Source organism: Colobus angolensis, unplaced genomic scaffold, assembly GCF_000951035.1.
Source record: "Colobus angolensis palliatus isolate OR3802 unplaced genomic scaffold, Cang.pa_1.0 Scaffold99, whole genome shotgun sequence".
NCBI lineage: Eukaryota > Metazoa > Chordata > Mammalia > Primates > Cercopithecidae > Colobus > Colobus angolensis.
In genome coordinates, this window is record NW_012123931.1 from 703002 (window position 1) to 725708 (window position 22707).

The 22707-nt window shown below is 41.2% G+C and overlaps 1 protein-coding gene across 1 annotated transcript in view; it reads right to left on the reverse strand.

The window, feature by feature from the left end:
- Positions 1-1318: 1318 nt before the first annotated feature.
- The window catches only part of SCAPER (S-phase cyclin A-associated protein in the ER), a 565180-nt gene continuing 543791 nt past the window's right edge, over positions 1319-22707 (reverse strand). The window contains exons 30-32 of the mRNA XM_011932825.1: positions 7399-7590; positions 4310-4361; positions 1319-1856 (exon numbers count right to left, since the gene is read on the reverse strand). Of these exons, the coding sequence (XP_011788215.1) occupies positions 1753-1856; positions 4310-4361; positions 7399-7590 (348 nt within the window). The 3' untranslated portion in view covers positions 1319-1752. The remainder of the gene's footprint in view (positions 1857-4309; positions 4362-7398; positions 7591-22707) is intronic.

Genomic DNA, 22707 nt, shown 5'->3' on the forward strand with positions numbered 1-22707 from the left:
GGGAGGTTAGTCACAGCTGTCTCAATTATTTATGGCTTCTGGCAAATTTCCGACCAGATAAGTATATTCTATTGTGAAGCGTCTTGCAGGAAATCTTATAAATACTTGATGATTCCTTTCAGCTGCAAGGATGGTGCGTCCACGCCTCGAGAGCGCGGGGCCAGCGAGCTTTGGGAACTCCTGTTCCAGGTGTGGAAGGAGCCTGCGGCCGACACCTGCCTCCTTCCTCCGGGGTCGCTCGCTGGGCCCGCGGCAGCCCCCGTCCGGGAGGAGCATTGGGGGCGCCAGGGGCCACCCCTCGGCCTCGCAGGCGCGGAGCTCAGCCCGGCCCTGCGGCTCCGGGAGTTGCTGAGCACCCGCGGCCGGCGGCTGGAGTCCCGGGTCCCGCTCCCCGGTGCCCGGCGGCAGAGTCGCCACTCGAGGCGGGAGGGGTGGCCCTAGAGCCCGTCCCTCTGGCTTGGAGCTGCCTGTCCCCGCCCTCGAGCCGGAGCGCGGCGCTGGAGACCCGCGGGGTGGGGGCTTGGCTGGGCTGAGCCCCGGAGACGCCAGGGTCCCGCGGCGGCTGGGGTGCCGATCGCATAGGGAGGAGCTCGCTTTTTTTTTTTTTTTTTTTAAACCAGACCTTTTAATTTTCTGTTTTCAAAGAAGTAAAATATAGCAAATATGTAACCCGGCAGCTCTGTGAGGCTCCAAATAAGAAGGGTCCAGAACACTAGGTGGGTAAGTTTGATTGTGAAAAACATAAAACTTCTGTATTTTCCAGTCCCTCCCCCCTCCGTAGTCTCCGAGTCGAATACATTTTCACATCTTTTTTTTCCCAACCGGATCTTTTTTCTTGGTAATGTTTGATCATTATCTGACAGAAATTACTACTGATGTCACTCAGTGAACGGCTTAGCACTGACCGTGGGCTTAAGGTGGAGAAACGATGAGAACAAGACATGAAAAGGTCAACATCTCCAGGCAGACACTGAGAAGTGAACAGTTGTGTGAAACTCATTCAGAACCATTTCGACCTTTTGTGTGACTTTTACTTCAGCGTTGCTTCATTTCACAACCATGAGAGAAAATACTCTAGGGTGATTCACTAGGACACATCTTTTTTATCACTAATTTTTACTTAGGAGAATAATTTCGGCTTGGCAATGCCAAGAGAGGTTCTCAGAATTATCTGCTAGGAGAGAGGTTCTCTGGCAGACCAATGAATACAATGCCCTAAGTTGATTTCAAATAGTCCCCAAACCTATTATGTAGTCAGAATGTAAAAGTGTTGCAAATATCTTTACCGTAGACCTTTAAAAGTTAAATTTAGAGCAGGTAAACTTTAATTAAGTCTTTATTTAAGATACTTCAAGGGGTGGAGTTAACATTTTTCTTTCAGATTCGTATTTCCTTAACATGAAAAGTCAACAATGAAAACAGAATAAGTTATTTTATTACAAGAACAAAACAGACTTGCTAATTTTATGTCTACGTTCACCAATATTACAAATGCAAAGTATATATTATCATTAGATGGAAGTTATCAAACTCCAAGATATTTTGCATAAGTGAAATACACTCAACTTGCAAAATTAGCAAGTAGAACATTCAAGTATCTACAGTCATAAATAGTGTAAAGTACATGCCATATCTACAGTGTGGGGAGAGTATAAACATGTGAAAATGAGTTCTTAAGGAACAATTAGAATGTTTGCTTGAACAATTTAAAATATGAACAAGGGTACTCAAATACAGAATCAACCAAAACATTTATTTTTCCTCTTTTTTCAAGAAAAACTGTCGAGCTTCTTCCCAGGCCTGCTGAGGAAATCTGTTAGCCAGCTCAAGATAGTCTTGGGAACCAAGGCATTTCCCTGAGGGGGAAAAAAGTGAAATAAAAGAGGGTTAAATTCTTTGAAGATTCATAAATTAAACTTATTTTGATATCTGAGTATAAAATGGAGATACCCACTTCAAATAAACCATGACACATTTTAGGTAAATAAGGTGATTGATCTATGTGTATCAATCTATCTGTAGTATAAAATATATGACATATTTTAACCACAATCCAGTTTGTGCTTTAACATATTCAGATATTAACTCTTACAGAAATTACAAAAAAAGATGTTTTTGGACTCCACAATGAGAAAAAAATTAGCAACCAGGCAAGCACAGTGGTGCATGCCTGTAGTTCCAGCTATTTGGAAGGCTGCAGTAGGGGGACTGCTTAAGCCCAGGAGTTAGAGGCTATAGTTTGCTATGATCGCACCTGTGAGTAGTGACTGCACTCCAGGATAGGCAACATAGACCCTGTCTCAAAAAAAAAAAAAGTGAACAAACTAAAATGACAGTCCTATATTCTATCCTTAAGTTAGCCATGAAAGGGGAAAACTTTATGTAAATGATGACGTTTTCTGAAAGTCTAATTTAAAACATGAATGTAGTTTAAGTATATCTTTAAAATTATTCAAATCTGGCACTGCCTATCTAACAAAGCAGTAGGAATGAATGATAGGAGCTTTACTGGCCAGTGGCATAGGTAAAGTAAACAATTGCAGCTAGACAGGCAGTGGGTATTTGAAAACCAAAATTCTTCCTGGGCAGTAGGAATGTGTTGTTACCAAGAGCTGCTTTTATACTTAAAGGTTTACCTGGACAATGAACTCAAAATATCTTGAGACATTTTATGGGGACCTAATCTAGGCAAAAGGGGAACAAATAATCCAAGTTGCAAACTGGCAACTTAGTGAGGCATCATCATTAAAAAAAAAAAAAAAAAAGCAACATATTATGAGCTGTCATTAACATAGTGATGACCCTTTCGGAGCAAAGGAGAGACCAATTCCCTATTTGCTGTTCTGTGAGTTAAGCCTACTGTAACTGGGGAAAGCATGAAAATCAGGGAAGATGGTCCCTTGGAAAAGACAGAAGGTTAACTTCCACAGGCCTCAGTCCACCAAGCAGACAGAGGCAGCTTCTGGGACTGTCTTCCAGACCATGTAACAAATTGTGACTCATCTTTATGATCAGGAGAAAGAGTAAGAAAAAAATGCTTATACTTCTTAGTGGCAAACAAAACAAAACAAAACAAAACTGCTGTACAATTGAAAATAAATAGATTTTTCCAAGCATTTTAATTTATTCAAAATAAAATTGTTTTGTAAGAATAGTTAACACATTTTGCTGATTTCTCCCAAGTATCCGCCAGTAGTTAAACAAAACAAAACAAAACAAAACAAAACAAAACAAAGGCTGTGACTGGGTCAGGGCAGAACTGAACTTGCAGACTAATTCTTGCTCAGACAAATGGTACCGACAAGGATGTTGACTTGAATTTCTGAAAAGTCGCATAGCCTTCTGTTTAACTTTTCTGGGTGCCTGAGTCAATAAAATGTCTTTTGTTTTCCTTCGTGATATTGTAACAGCTTTAGCTATATTTTCTTTGCACTTTTCAACACCTGTCCACTGTACAGGACTTTTTTGTGTGTGTGTGAAAGAGTCCAAGGTAACACCCCCCACCCCCACCAAGTAAAGGTTTCTTGGTGGGTACCCTAAAGGGTCCTGCTGGGAGTATACCTCTAAATGGCCACTTTAAAGACTATCAAATTAATGGAAGAATTGAAGAAGATCTGGATCAGGGTCTCATTCATCAGAGATGCTGTCATAACAGCCAAAGAGCAACTTGTACTTCTCAATTACAGTCTGGGTAGCAGAATATTTAAAAAAGTAAAAATGTGGTAACAATTCTAAATCTCTGACTCTGATCACAGCAAACACCCCAGCAGGAATGCTATAGGAAAAAAAAACTTGCAAATCTTTTGCTCTGGACTTTGCCAATTAGATGACTTTTTCTCCATGTAAAACAATTATTTTCAAAACAAAAGTTCAAGTACTCGAACTTAGGGGGAAATTGTGGGCTACTATTACTGATAACTTTATTCTGAACATGGATAAGGAACCAGATCTATGTGATTTCAGCATTTATGTGAGTAATGTGGGCCAATATTAATGATCTGGCTCCTGTATTACAAAGCAGCTCTTTAGTGATTATTCACCATTTAATATATCTTGCATGAGATGATTATTATACAAAGATATTTGTGCTTTTCTTTTACTCCCATAGATTTCTATACATATTTGGATGCATTCATGCTTCATGACAAAATTGATTTTTTTACTTACTGAAACATACTTGGTATCTGAATCTCAAATTTTAGGTTATGTATAAAATTGTACATACAATGTAAAAGTTCCAGAGGAAAGGATAAGAAAGATGTTCATTTGGCTAACAAACACATGAAATTTAATTTCAATAGAGACATACCTTTGGGTTGGTAAGGCTGGTTTTCTGCTTGACCTGGAGTCTGTGCCAAATCCTGTATGAGGAGAGAAGTGTTTTTCTATCAATGCTATGAACAGAGAATTTCACTAAGGGTGCTTTTTTTGTTGTTGTTGTTGAGACAGAGTCTCGCTCTGTCGCCCAGGCTGGAGTGCAGTGGCTGGATCTCAGCTCACTGCAAGCTCCGCCTCCCGGGTTTACGCCATTCTCCTGCCTCAGCCTCCCAAGTAGCTGGGACTATAGGCGCCCACCACCTCGCACGGCTGGTTTTTTGTATTTTTTTTTTTTAGTAGAGATGGGGTTTCACTGTTTTAGCCAGGATGGTCTCGATCCCCTGACCTCGTGATCCGCCTGTCTCGGCCTCCCAAAGTGCTGGGATTACAGGCTTGAGCCACCGCGCCCGGCCTAAGGGTGGTTTTAAATATACTTCTGATTCATGCAACCACTTTTGTATGAATATTTTGGGGCCCAAATATAAATGCTGAAGAAACTGATGTTACGTAGTCCAAGTTCTCATAAATTTAAACCAAACAGTAATGACTTACATCTTGCTAAATTATCACCAGGAGACAGCTTGCTGCCTACTTTGGAAATTATAACTTTTTATCTAATAAACTAGAATTTAAGCCAAATTTGCTATCTTAAAATATCAACAGAATTTGATCATTTTTTAAAAAGTACAAATATAAAAGCCCTATGTATTCTGCAGCTAAATCTTAAAGTCTGGTAATTTTGCATGTAGATGGAAAATGAGAAATGTAAATATAATACGTAAATCTTCAGAAACCTAAGACAATCCGCTCCCATTTTAATATCATTTTCTAGTAACTTAGTTATAATGTAACACATAGAGGCCTTGAGGAACCATTTTATAAACAAAAATCCTATCTATATCCATTCTCTTCAGCACAATTATTTATAGAAAGAAACTTGATTTAACTCCACAAGTCTAATATGCTATCTGAAATAAACTATATAAGAAATTTTTTTAGCATTTACAAAATTTGTGTGTTAAACACATAGTTTTTTTTTGGTAATAAAGGTAGACTTAGTACTTTGTGATCAATATCTGATCAACACAAGAAATATATATACTCTTTAGATCCTGATATCATTTGTATCATTATAAGTCATTGTCTATGCAGTTGAAAACATAAGGAACTAAGCTGATACAGATGAAACTGATTTCGCTCAAACATCATTGTCTTTGTTGAGGGTTCTCTGCCCATACCATAAAAACCTGCACATCATCTCCCCGAAGTCCCTAGCTCCTTTTCCGGCCTTGCTTTTCTCCACGGCACTTATTGCCATAGCACTTAGCATAGCATCTGACATACTATTTGTTTTACTAATTTTTTTTTCTTTTGCTTGACTGTCCCCCACTTTAATCAAAGATCTGTGGAGGCAGGAATTTTTATCTGTTTTATTTGTTGCTGTATTTTGCAGTGCCTAGAGCAGTCACTGCCCAGCACACTTTACATACTCAGACATTACCTGTTGAATAAAAGAATGAATAATCTGAATTTAGAAAGAGCACATTCTTAAAATTATCCATAATGTATTTGTATTTTCTTTTCTTTTTTTTTTTTTGATGGAGTCTTGCTCTGTCACCCAGGTTGAAGTTCAGTGGCGTGATATTGGCTCACTGCAACCTCTGCCTCCCAGGTTCAAGCAACTCTCCTGCCTCAGCCTCCCGAGTAGCTGGGATTACAGGTGCCTGCCACCACGGTCAGTTAGTTTTTGTATTTTTAGTAGAGATGGGTTTTACTATATTGGTCAGGCTTGTCTCAAATTTCTGACCTCAAGTGATCTGCCCATCCCGGCCTCCCAAAGTGCTGGGATTACAGATGTGAACCACCACACCCGGCCCACAATGTATTTTCTATTTTATTTACTCCTAAGGCTCTAAAAATATATGAAGAATCCTAAGTGTCGATATGATGTTATATACTATAAAATTTCTTAAGATATTAACTATAAGACAGTTTTTGAAATCCATATTTGTAGATCTGAATATCTAATTTAACTTTTTTCAGAAAATAAAATGTAGATTCAAACAGAACAATTAAGCCGAAAACAAAACTTTTCTAACATAATTGATCTAGTTGTGCTTATTAATTATCTAATACAGGATAGTTTGGAAAATGTAAACTTCGAAATGCTGTCTAAGATGAGGGCTCGGGGAACTCCTTGGCTATCCTCTAGTTCGCAGCCAGCTGGGCACTATCATATCCTTCTGACAGTGACAGATGTATATTCACCAGAATATGGAAGAATACTAATACAGAACTCTGCTTTCTGTTTCATTATTCTGAAGACTAGAAAGTACTATCTACTCATGACATGTGTGTCATGGAGCAAAAACACATCTTATGGTGGAACATTTGAAAGAAATGGGAGATTTTCAGTAAATAATGCTCTACAATGACAAAAAATTTCACAGGATGAGTTAGTAGCAAATGTTAAAGCATAGTCAACTTGGTTTTTCAGTTGACTGAGTTAATTTAGATGTGGAAATAGTACTTTGCTATGGCACTAATTTTGATTCTAGCCCTACAGAATTTAACTGGATCAGAAAAAATATAAGGCTGTACTTGAAAGTTGTTTTACATTAAAAAAATCAATATAACAGGTTTTTATTTTACACATTATGTATATATGAAAATCATATTTATTTAAAAATGTACAACTAGTTTTAATTCATCTTTCTTCAGCAATTTTATCTATTTCCTATAGTTAGAATAAAAGCAAGATAAATACAATAGTTAAAGCCTTAAAGAAATCTGGCAGTCTTTTAAAAACATTTCCTGAGTATGGTTTACCAGTTCATTAACTGGAAAAATATCCTTTCCTTGAATTCCTCCAAGTAGAAATTATATAACACCCAATTGCGGTTCCACTAATATTTCAGAAACTATGCTGATATTTTAAAAATTAATTTTAGAGCACATAAATATGTAAAGATTTTAAAAGGTAGTATGGAAAGCAAAAAATAAACAGTTGGCTTACTTTTACGTTTCTGTTGCATTAGTTTACACATAAAGCTAGACAATTAGGTATAACGTAGAAGGTACCTGAATGAAAGTGGCCAGTAAAACACAGCTCATCTCTTGCTCCAGAATGATCTTGTTCTGATGGTTGTTGTAACAAGCAGCGATAAGTGAAGGGAACAGTACTTTGATCAGCCGTGGGTCACTGAAATACTGGAAGGGCAACTGGCAGAGCTTCTGCAGCACTGTCGGGTGGCGGCCGGACTGCACTATTACCTGAAATGGAGGAGCAGCCCAGGTCAGCTGCCAAAATGCCCTGGTCTGTCCGTCACCCGCCTGCAACAGTGTCGACTAGAACCACGGAAAACATGCTGAAGGAGTGTAAAGAAAAAGACTCCTAACTCCATAACAGAGCTTAATTTAAGTGATACTTGAAAACAGCAGAAAAAAAAAAAAAATCTCATTTCCCAACTTAAGGAAAAGATCCTGAAAGTTGTGCACTCATTTAAAAGTTACTATAATCCATGATGAAAGGTGTAGTTGCCACAGAGTTAAGGACACCTATGAAATGGATTCAGAATGCACACTGCTTTAACAAAGTGCTCCCCATGCCCCCTTAAAGCAGAGTAGTCATATTCCTTAAAACCTGCAAAGAGCTCACTCACAAGAAAGTAAGGCCCTGCCCACTGCAGTCTTCCCCTAACTTAGCTCACTGAATACACTCAATGCAGACAGATCTATTCTGTATGCAGGTAGGTCCAAGAAAGAAAAGCTAATTCTAAGGAAAATGGGAACAGTTTCAGAAAAAGTTACAGGCTCCAAAAGACCCTTTGTCCAATCTATACTTCTTATCTTTGTTTCCATCAGTGCCACTGAGTCTAAAAGAACTGTTTAGATAAATGAGACTGTTGTCTTGAAGCAGTCTAAGTTTACAACTGTGTACATTTAAAGAAATAGGGCAATGCAACGAATGGGCTTGCAGGGAAGCCCTCTTAATTTACTCCCTAGGCCTCCATGATAAACTAAGAAAGGTCAAAATTAGATCTGTTTCAAGTAACTTTGATTAGAGAGTTCTAATATGAAAGAGCTGGGTGACCCAAAGCCCACTTCGTGGTATAGGAGGAAGCTCCTAGAAGATTAGGAACACTGTAAACCTAAGGTCAGAACTGTAAATTGTACTTGGAAAAAAAATTTTACAGGTACACACCCAGACAGGGCTACATTCAAATTAAAACCAGAAGGACAGAATGAAACAGCAGAGGCAGGAGAAACATAAATTACAGGGATTTACAAGTTTTCAAAGTACTTTTAACAATACTTTAAGAACACACTCTCAGATGATAATGCAGTTTAGTTTAAGAACAAAATCAACAAAGTAATAGTTCACATATTTTCGTTCAATAGCTAAAATGACATCAAAAGCCTTTAGAGACTGTTGATAGGGACTTGTTAATACCTCCAAATCCAGAAGGAATTTTAAAGACTTGCACTGTGTGACAATTCAGCACATGGCTCTGTGCTGCCATTTCTGACTCTGGCTGAGAAGAATATGCCCTGTCATTTACTTTATTGATAAAAGCATTTACTTAAATCTTTATTTTAACTATTAGCTACAAATTTTGTAACACAGCCAAATGGTCACCACATTAGAATTTATGATGATATGATTATTAGAAGTCTTCTTTTTTTCCCCTCCTTGGACAAAAATTAAGAACAAGTTTTTTCTTTAGAACTTCATTGTTAAAACGCTATTATTGGAAGATTTGCTAATTGAAAAGATATTATACTAGCCAGTCTGGCTGGCACAGGTACAATGTTAAAGACAACTCCTAGTTCCTGGCATATCAGCACAGAACATGAAGAGCTTAAATGGAACTTACTCCATTTGGGCTCCTGAACCTCACTGGGGTGAGGCAGAGCCCCTTAGGGACCTGTTGGTTCCCTCAAGGAACAGAGCTAGTTATCAGCTGCCGTTTACAGAGATGACCAACAGTGCAGTGAGATGACTTGCCAGAAGCCATTACTTTTAAATCCCTGGACTGCAGAAGATGCAAATGGATGTAGGCAGTTTGGTTACCTTGGAGTTCTAAGGAGTTTTACCCATTGGACCACCTATGACAGGACTTAACCAGGCTACAGGTAAGGAGTTTACTAGGACTAGTAAGAACTCCCAACCCTACCACCCCATGGCGTGGTTATGAGCCAGAATGGGACATCTAGTCTATGCTGTTTTTCCAACCACATTTTAGACACTGTGGAGACAGGATCAAGAGGTTCAGGAAGGGGCCAGCCCTCAGCACTAACACTCAGTGGGCTAATTCAGGTGGGCTTGTGGTACAAAGGGTGGCAGTCTGATGTCATGAGCACAGATGAACTGTCAGCTGAATTGGACTAAGCACTACCCTTTGCGGCAGGGGGCAGGGCTGGGAATGCAAACAGCCTGACCTTGATGATGAGGGTTTTGAGTAGGGTTGTCTTGAGAGGGTTGTCTGAGGGGCTTTTTGATAGATGGGGAGATGAGGGCAGGGCTCAGTTTTATTCCATTCCACCATTCACTCTTAGGCCTTAGGTGGTAAAATGTCACTTGGACTGCTTGAGCTTTCCAAAGTCAGTAGAGTCATCATGGGATATGAGAGTCTTGCTCAATGAACAAAATATGCATAATTAAGAGACATCTCAGATTTACACTATGCTGTTCTCTCCATTTGCCTTACTGACGGAGCTGTTACTAAGTCAATAATTGTTGGTTTGTCACCTTTGTCCAGACAAAGGGCTGCCCATAAGTCCTAAGGCAGGCACCACCGTGAGCCTGACCAGCCACCTACCTCACCTTTCAGAGTACACAAGGCCAACACAAACATAAAGACTCTTTCCAGAGCACTGCACCAACAGCAGAGAATGGACTACCTGTAGATTTCTTTGATGGTCACACCCATCAGCTAGAGAGAGCAAGTAGGGAGCATGCATGGCCTCAATAATAATGAGAAGCAGTCTTTCAAATATGAATGTCCACCTTCAGATGCAGAGTAGGGCTCTGAGGAAATCAACAGAATTTCCAACAATATTCAGATCAAAAGACATTGAAATTGAACCTTGTTCTTGGATGTGATTCTTAAATAGGTGCTAACTAAAGAGCTAGGAGATCTGGGTTCTTGTATTTATTTACCGACTGGCTTTGTGACCCTGGGCAAATTGCTCCATTGCTCTGGGTTTTAAGGTGGTGAATTTAAAAAGAAGTAACCTTTTTATTGATGACACACACACACACCCCTATGGCCACTCACCTACCTCGCTTAGGTGAATAGCTCAGTTTTCACAAAGTGTATACACTGGTGTCACCAAGTACCCAATTAAGAATGAGAATATGACCCAGAATGCTGGATCTTTAGATATATTATTTCTGACATACAAATGGCCAACAAGCATATGAAAAAATGCTTAACATCACTAATCATCAGATGAATGCAAATTAAAACCACAATGAGATACCATCTTACACCAATCAGAATGGCTATTATTAAAAAGTCAAAGAATAACAGATGTTGGTGGGGATACAGAGAAAAGAGAATGCTGGTACGCTGTTGGTGGGAATGTAAATTAGTACAACTTCTATGGAAAACAGTAGGAGGTTTCTCAACTGAAAATAGAACTACCACCTGGATATCTACCCAAAGGAAAATAAATCATCATATAGAAAAGACACTCACACTTGTATGTTTATGACAGCACTATTCACAATAGCAAAGAGATGGACCAACCTAAATGTCCATCAACAGATGACTGGGTAAAGAAAGCGAGGTATGTATGTGCATATATAAATACACCATAAAATACTACTCAGCCATAAAACAAAACAAAACAAAAAAGAAATCATGTCTTTTGCAGCAACATGGATGGATCTGCAGGCCATTATCTTAAGCGAAATACTCAGAAAGTCAAATACCACATGTTTTTGCCTGTAAGTGGGAGCTAAATACTGTGTATATGTGAACATATAGAGTGAAAGAACAGAAATGGGAGGGAAAGGTGGGAAAGTGGCAGGGGAGTGAGGAATGAGAAATTACCTGATGGGTACAATGTATACTATTCAGGTGATTGTTACACTAAAAGCCCAGACTTCATCAATATGCAATATGTCTGTGTAACAAACAGTACACTTGTACCCCCTATTTTAAAAACACATGGGAGACATATAAAAATAAATCAGTAAATATATATAATCTTTCTCACTGAAAATTATATTCCTACATTTTGAATTTAGGAGAAATCATATGGCAACTCTTTGACTAAACAGAAAACACGAGAGAGTACTTCAAGGCTTCCTTGGAGCTATTCCTGATCGTTCTCTGGAGAGAAGACAGTGGGTGCACAGCTCCTCTTTCGGTCTTCAAAGCAGGGGCTAGTGGGTACCTGGAAACCATAGGTGAATTTTTGGTGGAGGGAAGAAGCTCATAGATTTAACACAAAACTATCTTAGTTGGCTTGGACTGCCATAACAATATACCATAGACTAGGCCACTTAAACAACAGAAACTTATTTTCCACAGTTCTGGAGGCTGCAAGTCTGAGATCAGGGAACCAGCATGGTGGGGTTGGTGAGGGCCTTCCTGGTTTGCAGCTGCCTTCTTGCTATGTGCTTACATGGTCTCTCCTTGGTGAGTGCATTTAGAGAGCGAGATCTCTTCTTTCCTTTTATAAGGCCATCAGTCATATTGGATTAGGGCACCACCCTTACAACCTCATTTAATTACCTCCTAAAGGCCCTATCTCGAAATACAACTACATTGCAGGTTAGGGTTTTAACACATGAATTTTGGGAAAGTAGTTCATTCCATAGCACAATCCTCATCATTTCTCATCAACCTCAGCCGGAATTACATTCCATTAGAAAGGCTACCATTTCTGGGGCCGGGCACGGTGGCTCAAGCCTGTAATCCCAGCACTTCAGGAGGGAGAGACGGGCGGATCATGAGGTCAGGAGATCGAGACCATCCTGGCTAACACGGTAAAACCCCATCTCTACTAAAAAAAACAAAAAAAAAAAAAACAAAAAAAAAACTAGCCGGGCGAGGTGGCGGGCGCCTATAGTCCCAGCTACTCGGGAGGCTGAGGCAGGAGAATGGCGTAAACCCAGGAGGCAGAGCTTGCAGTGAGCTGAGATCCGGCCACTGCACTCCAGCCTGGGTGACAGAGCAAGACTCCATCTCAAAAAAAAAAAAAAAAAAAAAAAAGGCTACCATTTCTAAGCAGGTGCATTTCAGAGTCAGTTGAGTGGCTTTTCCTGGGCCAATTGTCTCTCAGTGGCCAAAAGCCATGAAGCTACAGCTCAAGAGTGCTGGTGTTAGGCAGCCCCGGGCTCTAGGTCTGGCTCTGCCCCCTGATCTGCTATAGTCACTTAACTAATTTGAGCCTTAGAGTCTTTATAAAATGAGGGTAGATGGCAGCCTTCAGGATTTAGATGAGGATCCAATGAGACAGCGTCTGTGACCGTAAAGTACAGAACAATGTTAGTTATGAATGTTTGGTTAGCTGACCAGTTCTGCTGCTCTGAGTCTTCTCCCGCTAGACCTGACTTCCACACACTTTCAGGATCAGAATCCCCCTCCCTGTGTGAGGCTTCCTAAATGCTTTCCATCGTCTTGTCCCCCTCCCCCATTGCCCCAGCCCCATCTCTCCATAGGACTACTCTTTAGAGCACAGGGTCTGGCAGAGGCAGGCCCTACTCTCTGGCTGGGACTCATCAGCAAGTTTCATGCCACCTGGGAAGCCATTGCTGAGGTCTCTCCCTGGCCCTGCCTGCATGGGAGAGAGCTGTACAAACAGTGCTGGGGCTGCCAGCCAGGATCTTGCAGTGTCAGAGTAGGAAATGTATTCTGACAGCTCTGAAAAGAAAATCCAGGAAAAGCATGATCCAAGAAATTGGTACAAAGAAACAGTGACTTAACTTACTGTGCATGTCTGTGTTTTGAGGCCATTGTGTTAGACCTGTCAACCTGAAAACAGAGCAGGAAGAGCCAAAGCTAATAGGCTGGTGTTGTGGACTCCTGATTGAGGGCAAGGATGAGCTTCCCTTGAAGCACTTAAGGAAATCCTTAAGCCCAGTAAGTCTTCCCAGGCAGCACAGCCAAAGGCAGCCTTTCTTTTTCAACCCAAAGACATGGCAGCAACTATCACATAACTAAGTATATGTAGCTGAATCCCCAGTTCCAGAAGGGCAGGAACTATGTTTTTGGTATTGAATCCTCCATTGCTCTGCTGGGGGCGAGGCACAGAAGGAGGGCCTCAAAGTTACTGGAATGAATGAAATAAAGTGACATGGGGCCCCTAGTTAACAGACTAATTGGTGCCTTGCCTTGGGGGAGAATCATACCACATCTCATCTCATGAAATACAGATGGCATTTTTTGGATTGAAGGCTTCAGTGGTGTCTACATTACCTTAGGTCTGCACATCAAGTCCCTGAAGAATATATTTTGTGATAAGCTGTCTCTTACCCTAAAAGAAAATTAGGATTAGAATCCTCAGGATCCTGGGCACCAATTCAGGGATCCCTGGTCTGGTTACAAGAAGAGTTCTGGAAAAGCTCCTCCCACTTTTTCAGGTGTGGGCAACACTGGTGTTTCACTTGGTATGAAGGAATTCAAAGTCTTCCAGGACAATGCTTTGCCAAAACCTCAGTTAACACAGCAGAAAACCTCTTACTGGCAGAGACGGTACTTAGTAGGCTATAAAGCCCCTCTACCTACATTATCTAAGTCTCTAAACTCTGAAATGGGCAGACATGGATGACTATATTCTTACAATGGGGAAACTAATGCTCAGAAAGTTCAAGAGAGCTTGTCCCGGGTCCTTCAGCTAGTCATTGGCGGAGCTGGGCTTAGCAATCTTATTATTCTGAATACCGGCTTCTTCCTCACCTCAAAGGCCCATCTATGGCCACTGGACTCATGAGGCCACTCCTTCCTGGGCAGAAGGGCTCTCTGTCACTAGGCCTGAACTCACTTCCATGACTGGCTGCCAGCCAGCTTCTTGCATGGCTCTGCCAGTCCGGATGAAGATGAGGATGACATACTGCCATTCAAATAGACAAACCAACTGACACAGACAGATTAACACAAAAGACTTTTTTTTCAAAAAACCTATACTCTTCTTGGCTTGGTATCAAATAACCAGTTCTTGGTTATGTGCTGGCTGTGCCAAGGGTTTGTCTCATATTATCAGATATAAGAACTTGAAAGAGAGAAGGGTTGGTGATGGGGCTAGATTCTCAGGAGTGAACTGTTGGAACATGTGACTTCAAATTAGCACTATCTTAGGATGGCCATTTATTTGGATGCCTCTGGAGCAGCCTTGACAAGTTTTGAGTGCTTTGCAAAACTTGTCTTATATTTTTGAAACAAATGCTATCATGTCAAATATATTTGTAATATTACTACTTGGTATTGCATGTATAGTGTTACCCAAAATTTAAATTTTAAGAAAGAAAGGAAAGTGGAGGTGGGATAGCGAGTGGTCACGAATCTGGATTAAAAATGCAAATTCTCCTGGAAAGAGTTTGCAGATTTCACATTTGTAAAATGACAATTGTCATATTCACTCCACAAAATTCCAAGGAGTGGCTAGGAAGGCCCAAGGAGAGTCTATCATGTTGTATAAATGTAAAACAGCCTGATTCCCTCACCCAGAGAGACCTTTTCCTCCAACTGTGACCACATGGAATTCAGTCAAGAACCTGAAAGGGAGCAAGCAGGCCTCTGAGCAGAGAGATTAGTCCATTCATCAAATACTTGCTGAGCATCTACTCTAGCCAAGTATGGTGTGAGGCACTGGGAATGGAATACTGAACAAATCAGAGACATTCTTGCCTTCACAGAGTGCCCAGTATTTCCACAAAATCCACGTCAGTTACTTACAAGAAAGTCTTCCAAACTCCAACGCAATCTACCAAGTCACATTTCAGAAGCAAGTCTAATAGAAGTGGGCTTTCTGGCCTAGAGTAGAATGAAATCAGCATTTAGAAAGGACACTGCTGGTTTAAGTAAATTGACAAGAGGAAGAAGCACCAGCTGACATTAGTAAGTGAAGGTGTGAGAATTAAAATTATTTTAAGCAGACATGAGAATTCAAAAAGTTTCCTAGAACCATTTGGTGTAAAAGTAAGTATCTCTACCCTTTTCAGTTGGTCTTGAGAGAGCATTACTGTATTGTAGTAAAATATCTTGTTATAACCAATTATCCTTACTTAGTATGCTACACTTTAAAAATCTGCTTCCACATACATAATGATAATAACGTGCCTTAACATCGTAGTAGGAACTCATTTCTTAAGGCATCACAAATACATAATGTATTCAGCATAACTGGTTTAAGATGAAAGGAGACGTCATAATATTGTAAAAGGGACTGGAAAGTTAATGTTAAACACATTTTTTTTTTTTTTAGATGGACTGTCACTGTTCTCACCCAGGCTGGAGTGCAATGGCAATCTCTGTTCACTGCAACCTCTACCTCCCAGGTTCAAGCAATTCTCCTGCTTCAGTCTCCTGAGTAGCTGGGATTACAGGTGCCTGCCACCATGCCCAGCTGATTTTGTATTTTTAGTAGTGATGGGGTTTCACCATGTTGGCCAGGCTGGTCTCAAACTCCTGACCTTAGGTGATCCACCTGCCTCGGCCTCCCAAAGTGCTGAGATTACAAGCATGGGCCATCGCGCTCAGCCCACATATTGTTTTTTAAAGGTAAATTTGGTCATTTGAAAAATTCACTTATATGGGAATAGTTTATTCCCTGACCATACCAAACTATGACACTAAATAATAAAATATAATAAAAATAAAAATAAAGTAGTAGTTTCTTGCTCCCTCTTTTTTTTTTTTGAGATGGAGTCTTGCTCTGTCACCCAAGCTGGAGTGCAGTGGTGCGATCTCCACTCACTGCAACCTCTGCCTGCTGGGTTCTAGCAATTCTCCTGCCTCAGCTTCCTGAGTAGCTGGGATTACAGGCACATGCCACCACGCCTGGCTAATTTTTGTATTCTTAGTAGAGATGGGGTTTCACCATGTTGGCCAGGCTGGTTTTGAACTCTTGACCTTGTGATGTACCCACCTCAGCCTCCCAAAGTGCTGGGATTACAGGTGTGAGCCATTGCACCCGGTCCTTGCTCTCTCTCTCTATTATATAATCTACATACATAATAGACAAAATCATGATGTCCTATAGTAAAATTTCCAGCTCTCTAGAACTCATTATATTCAAGGAAACAACAGAAAATGGTCAAGTTCTGTTTTACCTACTTATACTCTGCCTCTTCTGATTTTTCTAAGACCTAAGAGTGATCCTGCATTTTCTCCTTATTTAGGAGAACTCCATCAGTGGTTTTAGAAAGCTCTCCATATTGTGTTATTTTTATTAGTTGCTTTTTTCCCCACAGGGCCCTCTGGCAAGTTTCTAAACACTTACATCACTGGGACCCCAGCCCTGTGCCTGCCACAGACCAGAAGGCAGAACCACATACGGCCCTGCTCCAGATACCAGAGCAGTTGTTTAGGCAAAGACAGACTGCTATGAATCCCCAGTTTCAAAAGTCTCAAGACTGTCTGCTCTGTAAGGATAGTGGTTAAGCCCCCTATTCACTGCTGTATTCCTAGTATTTGGCATAGTGTCTAGCACAGTGCCTGGAAAACAGGTGTTCATTAACTATCTGGGGAATGAATGACTGAGGACCAAATCCTTACTCCAAGGAGCCTGTACCTACCACACCAGAGCTCTGGGCCTACCCATCCCGGGCCTTCAAGGACTCAGATAACACCATCTTTCTATGTGTGAGAACAGTTAGCTGGGTATTTTGGCCAGCACCCTATCTGGTCCAACAGCCAGTGCTACAGAGAGGAGGGGCAGGGTGAGGCAGAAGCAGATTCTTTCTGCTGGCTTTGTAAGCACCTGTCAAAACCTAAGGCCAAACCAGTTCCATTGGTTGGTGTGGTAGGGTGAGTGGTATATGGAGTCAGACAGAAATGTAAATAGTTAAATTTCACCAGGGCAAATTCTTTATGCCTAAGAATTCCTGTTTTACTTTTTCCCTTGTCAGAGACAAGGTGTCCCTAGCAGGGGCAAAAATAGGTGTCTAGACATCTAAATTCATTAAAAAAGCAGAGAGAGTTTGTAAATCATTGGAACAAAGAATATTTTTCTAGCAGAGCAGAAACAAAGTAGTTGCTGCATTCCTCTCCACAAAACTGGTCCTGCTACAATGCTATAGTAAAAAGGCAGCAGCTGCAGTGGCCAGGCTAGGCCAGTGCAAGAGCCAAGCATCTCTGTCCACATTGCTCTTGTCAAGTTTGTCACACCTGGAGACCAGGCCCAGGAGCAATATGACAAGAGGGTCCTTGAGGCCAATGACTTCTATGTGTCATAAAGAATATGGCATGCCCCAAACACACACCTTGCTTAATCTGATGCCTTGGGGTTAGGGTAGGGAGGGTACAGAAGTGGCTTTATTTTAAAATCTCAGGAGAAAAGTTTGAAGAGCCTATACATATACATGATCAAGTCAAAATCAGAGCAGAGAAACACAAAGAGTCCCTTGGCTAGCACTGCAAACAAATTCCTATCCTCCCGAATCTGCTTCTTCCATTAGATGATTTCCAAGCTGAGATTAAGTACAGCAACCTTGGCAGACCATATGGGAAGTAGCCCCTTTAAGCACCAGGCTTCTCCCTGGTGGTCCCAGGGATCCACTGCTCTCTAGCACCAGCAAAGTGTCAAGGACGAGGAGGGATGAGAGAGAAGGAAGAAGGGAAAGAGGAAAGAAAGCAGCCAGGATCACCAGAAGAAGCTAAAAAGTCAGCAGTTGGAGGACTGGCCTTTTATAGGCTTTGGAAACCAGGTGATCCTAGAGAAACAAGGGCTTTTCTCATGTAGTGAGGGGGTGAATGGCTGTTTTGCTGTGTCCCTCCAGGGAAACTGAGTGAGATGGCCCCTGACCAGCTGCTCTCTGCTTCCTATGGAAAAGGCTGTGCTGGGTACCAGCAGAAGGATGCAAAAAAGGCTTTTCCCCTCCTCAAACATCATTCTATTCCTGCAGGGGAGAATAATGCTTCAGAACCAGGGACGCTTGTTTACAGCCCTGGGGCTTCAGTGTGGAAGTCTGATGCCCACCTACCATTCTCCACATTCGGGACTTTGGGACATAGTCTGAGTATATCATTCTCCTCCTTGTAACATTTAGGGGGTCCTTGTCTCTGAGGGGATCAATCCTCAAGTTCTTGGGTCCCTCCTGACCTGGACCCTGCCTGCCTCTTTAGTCTTAGCTCTTGTGTCTCCTACATCCTGAGCTCCACTCAGAATAAACAGCTTGCAGTCCCCTGAACCTGCCAGGTCATTTTACATCTCAATACCTTTGCTAATGTTCCTTCCAGTACCTAGAATGTCTTTCCTACCTTGCTACCTCCTAAGGATCTACTCCACTTACAGGTATCAGCTCAAACATCCACCTCCACTGTGAAACAGTTTCAAGAGGAACCTCTGGCATAGATCCACGTTTGTTAATTATTTCCCCCAGCCCCGAGAATGTCAGCAACTTAAGGGCAGGGACTTTGTCTATTTTGCTTCCCACTGTATCCTGGATATCTGGAACAGGGCCTGGCACACTGCAGGCACTCAATAAATGTCTGCTGAAGGAAGGAATCAATTCAAGGTTTGGGTTGTGCTCATTTCTGCATCTCCTAGCACATGGTTTGATACAGTGTGGGCATTTTGTAAAAGTTGATGAATGAGAGAAGGAATGAGTGATGAATGTTCATAGGGACGAAAAGCTAACAATACTGGCATTTCTCCAAGAATGAGTTACCTTCCAATCTTCTGTTCTGTGTTAGGGCCTCTTTTTCCTTCTTTCATATTGTCTATTCTGTGAGAAGAGTTACCTTTTAAGTGGAAGCATGTTTTAAATTCTGTTCAAACACAGCACAAGAAAGTTGGGCTAGATTTTCTCAAAGACCTGGCTAAGCTAAAAGTCATGGGCTCTACAGCTAATCAGGGATGATGGCAACAAGTGCTGCTTCCATTTTAATTTACATTTGAGAAAACCCTGTCTATAGAACACTAACCTTGTAAATTATATAGACTCACCATATCATCATAAATTTGAGAAACTACTTTATTTTGGATTTTTTTGTGTATATTTGTATTATCTGTGTCCCTTTTACCATTGGGGCTGAGGGTGGGAGGAAGATTGGTCACAGAAAGCCCTGGATAATATATCAGGAGGCCTGGTTCCAGTGACCTGGAGTAAGCCCTTCTCCTCTCTGGAAATGAGGACAGTTGGAATAGATGATCTCTGAAGGCCTGTGAACCTGCAGACATAATATGATCCATAGCATATATCACTGCTATGGGCAATCATGATCCTATGCTGCCCATACCTGCATAGGTAAGACATTTAAACATGGTAAAAAGAGAAGGTGCTTATAATACTTTTTTCTTACAAAGGAAAAAAGTCATCACGTAAAATATGCCACCCCCAAATTCTCAATGAGCACCTATTCTGATTTTCTAATCTAGCTTATTTAAGAAAAGAGAACTGATTTCTTATACATATTCTCTCTCTCTCTCCCCGCCGCCCCCGAAAGACTATGTCCATTATAGACTAACGCGATATGTGCATGGAGGCACAGCGAGGTGGGTGGATGAATGGACAGCATGTAATAATGCCTTCAAATTCAAAGGTTCTAAGTTGCGTTTGGACCTTTCCTGTGAGAACTGAGGACAAACTTGCCTTACCATGGAGCTTTTGGGTGGTATGAGAACAGCAGGGTTAATAAATGAAGCGCACGGGCTGATAGGTTTTCTGGTCATAACCTAATAGCTGCCAGAGAGCATGGATACTTTCCACGGAACATTTATGGGCTCTCCAGCACTAGTCTATGACAATTTTATTTAATCATAAAAATATAATAGTCATCAAATCTTTTTGGAGTTTCCAGTTTACTGCTTTCTCAAGAGAAATAAATGGTCTCTCAGATTTCTTCTGCTTTCATCTCTCTGTTCTAAGTATAGTAGGATAAGGTTCCAATTAAGGCCCATTAAATGTTCACATTGATTCATGTGAGCCATTTTCCAGTTTCTTTTCCTAACACAATCTCAATGCACCTCTGAGTTATTTCTGTGGTGTGTTTTCAGTTTAGCAGTTGCCCATACATAAAAGAATTATTTGGGTATGACATCTCCTTCCCTCCCACTTCTATAGCCCAAGGTGCTGAGTGGAGATTCTCCTTCACTGTCTTCCAGACAAGAATAGGTTTATCACCTGTCAGGTATGTCCAGGTGAACCAGGCATGCCCCTTTGGGAAGGGGAGCTGGCAGGTGACCAGAACCAGACTGATACTTCAAAGTCCCCTTGGCAGCTGTGTCAAAACAGTGTTTTGAGTGGCAGCCCAGAGATTCTGAGGTGGGAGGATCCTCTGTACTTCTATAAGTTTTGGTCCACAGAGGAACCCTGTAGGCAGAGGTTTCTCACAGGTTTTCCACAGTTGGGGAACCATGTTCTGACAGCACCCAGGCTAACTCTTCATACAGACAGGAAACTAAAGCTCAGAGAAGGGCAGTGACTTACCTAGGGTCAAACAGCTGTAAAGCTATAAAAGGATCCAGCAGTCCTGACTGCTGTACCAATATCTGTCCCATCATGATGGGCTTTCTGAAACTGATGAGGGTCTTATATAAAACCTCCTATCTCAGAAGAGGTGTTCCCTGTGATTACAGCCTAAGCCTTTACAGTCTATCTCAGAGGGATTTTTATTATAAACGCCCCCTCCATGGCTGAAGACCAAGGCAAGCCCAGAAAAATTATATTATTGGTCATGAATTAAACTTTGATAAAAGATTCCTTCTGGCCTCATTTTCTTGTGTTGATTTGATGCCCCAATAGAAGATTTTCAAGTGAGCAAAGGATAACTGAGGTTCGTGCACACTCCTGACCTGGCAGCAGCTCCTTGGGCTGGCTGCTGCCTACCTCAGGTGATGTCCTGGCAACACAGCCACTCAGGCCAGTCAGGAGTTTCTTCTGACGTCTCAGAGGTTTGTGGAGTAAAAACTGTATCTAGTGTGAGCATGTGGCACTTTCAACTACCCTTGTGTGGAAAAATTCACCAAAACAATGAGGAAAATAAAAGGTATCTTTTATTTGGATTCTGTGAAGTTTAATGCAATTCGCCAAAATTGCTAATTGGCAAATTTCTCCATTTTTATATCAGCCAGTTCACTTATCAGAAGTCTCAAAATAAATATTTAGGTCCAAATTATTTTTAATTAAGAATTTTTGTTCTACTTTTGGAGGAAAAACCCCACATTTTTTTCTTTGGTGCTATAATATTGAGAGTAGCTTGGTTCCAAAATGGTTGCATTGCTGAAACTCAGGCTCTTCCTTAGACATGATGTATTTCTATTTTATGAAAGGAACGTATCTGTCACACAAAGAAAGAAAATATAGAAAGCTGAATGCTTGTGTGACAGCTAAAGAATAAGCTGCCAACTCTGGGAGAACAGAAAGGCCTTGAGTGCTGGAGTTTCCACTCTGAGCCCACCACTGCAGCCTCCATTCACCAACTGGGATGGGGCTAGGGGAGTTTACCAAGTGGGTGTGACCTAGGACTGACCATCTGCCTTTGAGGCAAAGAGTGAAGTAAGAATGTTTGAGCAGGAATTAAGCCACCTCTAAAAGTTCTAAATGCTGGAATGGGATTCTGGAAAACTGCCACTCTTAACACACAATGACTCTAGGAAACCACTCCTTATTTCTCTGCACAGGGAAACACCCGAGGTGAGTACAACAGATTCATTTTCGGAACTTGTAGTCAAATTAATGTTTGGGGTTTCTCACTAAGTCACTGAGTTACAAAAGAGCTGGAAAATGCATGGCATGCAGCTCAGGCAGAACCGAGTTTCACAAGCTTTGCTCTCCAACTTGCTTGCCTGTTCAGATCTGCCCAGAGGCTTTCAGGAGCCTTTGGCAGGGTGTGGTGCAGAGCAGACGGTTACATGATCAGCACGGACTTCACTAGAGAGAGCCCGATGGGGGAGGGAGACAAGGGGATCCTTCCTTTCAGGGATCACAAGAAACTCCAACTCTGATAACTGCAATCTATAGGGCCTTTCCAAATGAAAAAGCCAGTTGCTAAATAAAATGAGTAAGCAAAGGTGCATATTCCCAATATAGTAATATGCAGGCAGTCAAATCATCTGTCATTTGAGTTAATTTAATTATCATACCACATTTAATTATCTAATACAAAATGTAAATAAAGTAACGGGTTGACAGCACATACTAATTACGTTCATTATAATAATTAAATGGGAAGGAATTTAGAGTCAAGAAAGTGCCATAAAATGCAGGGAATC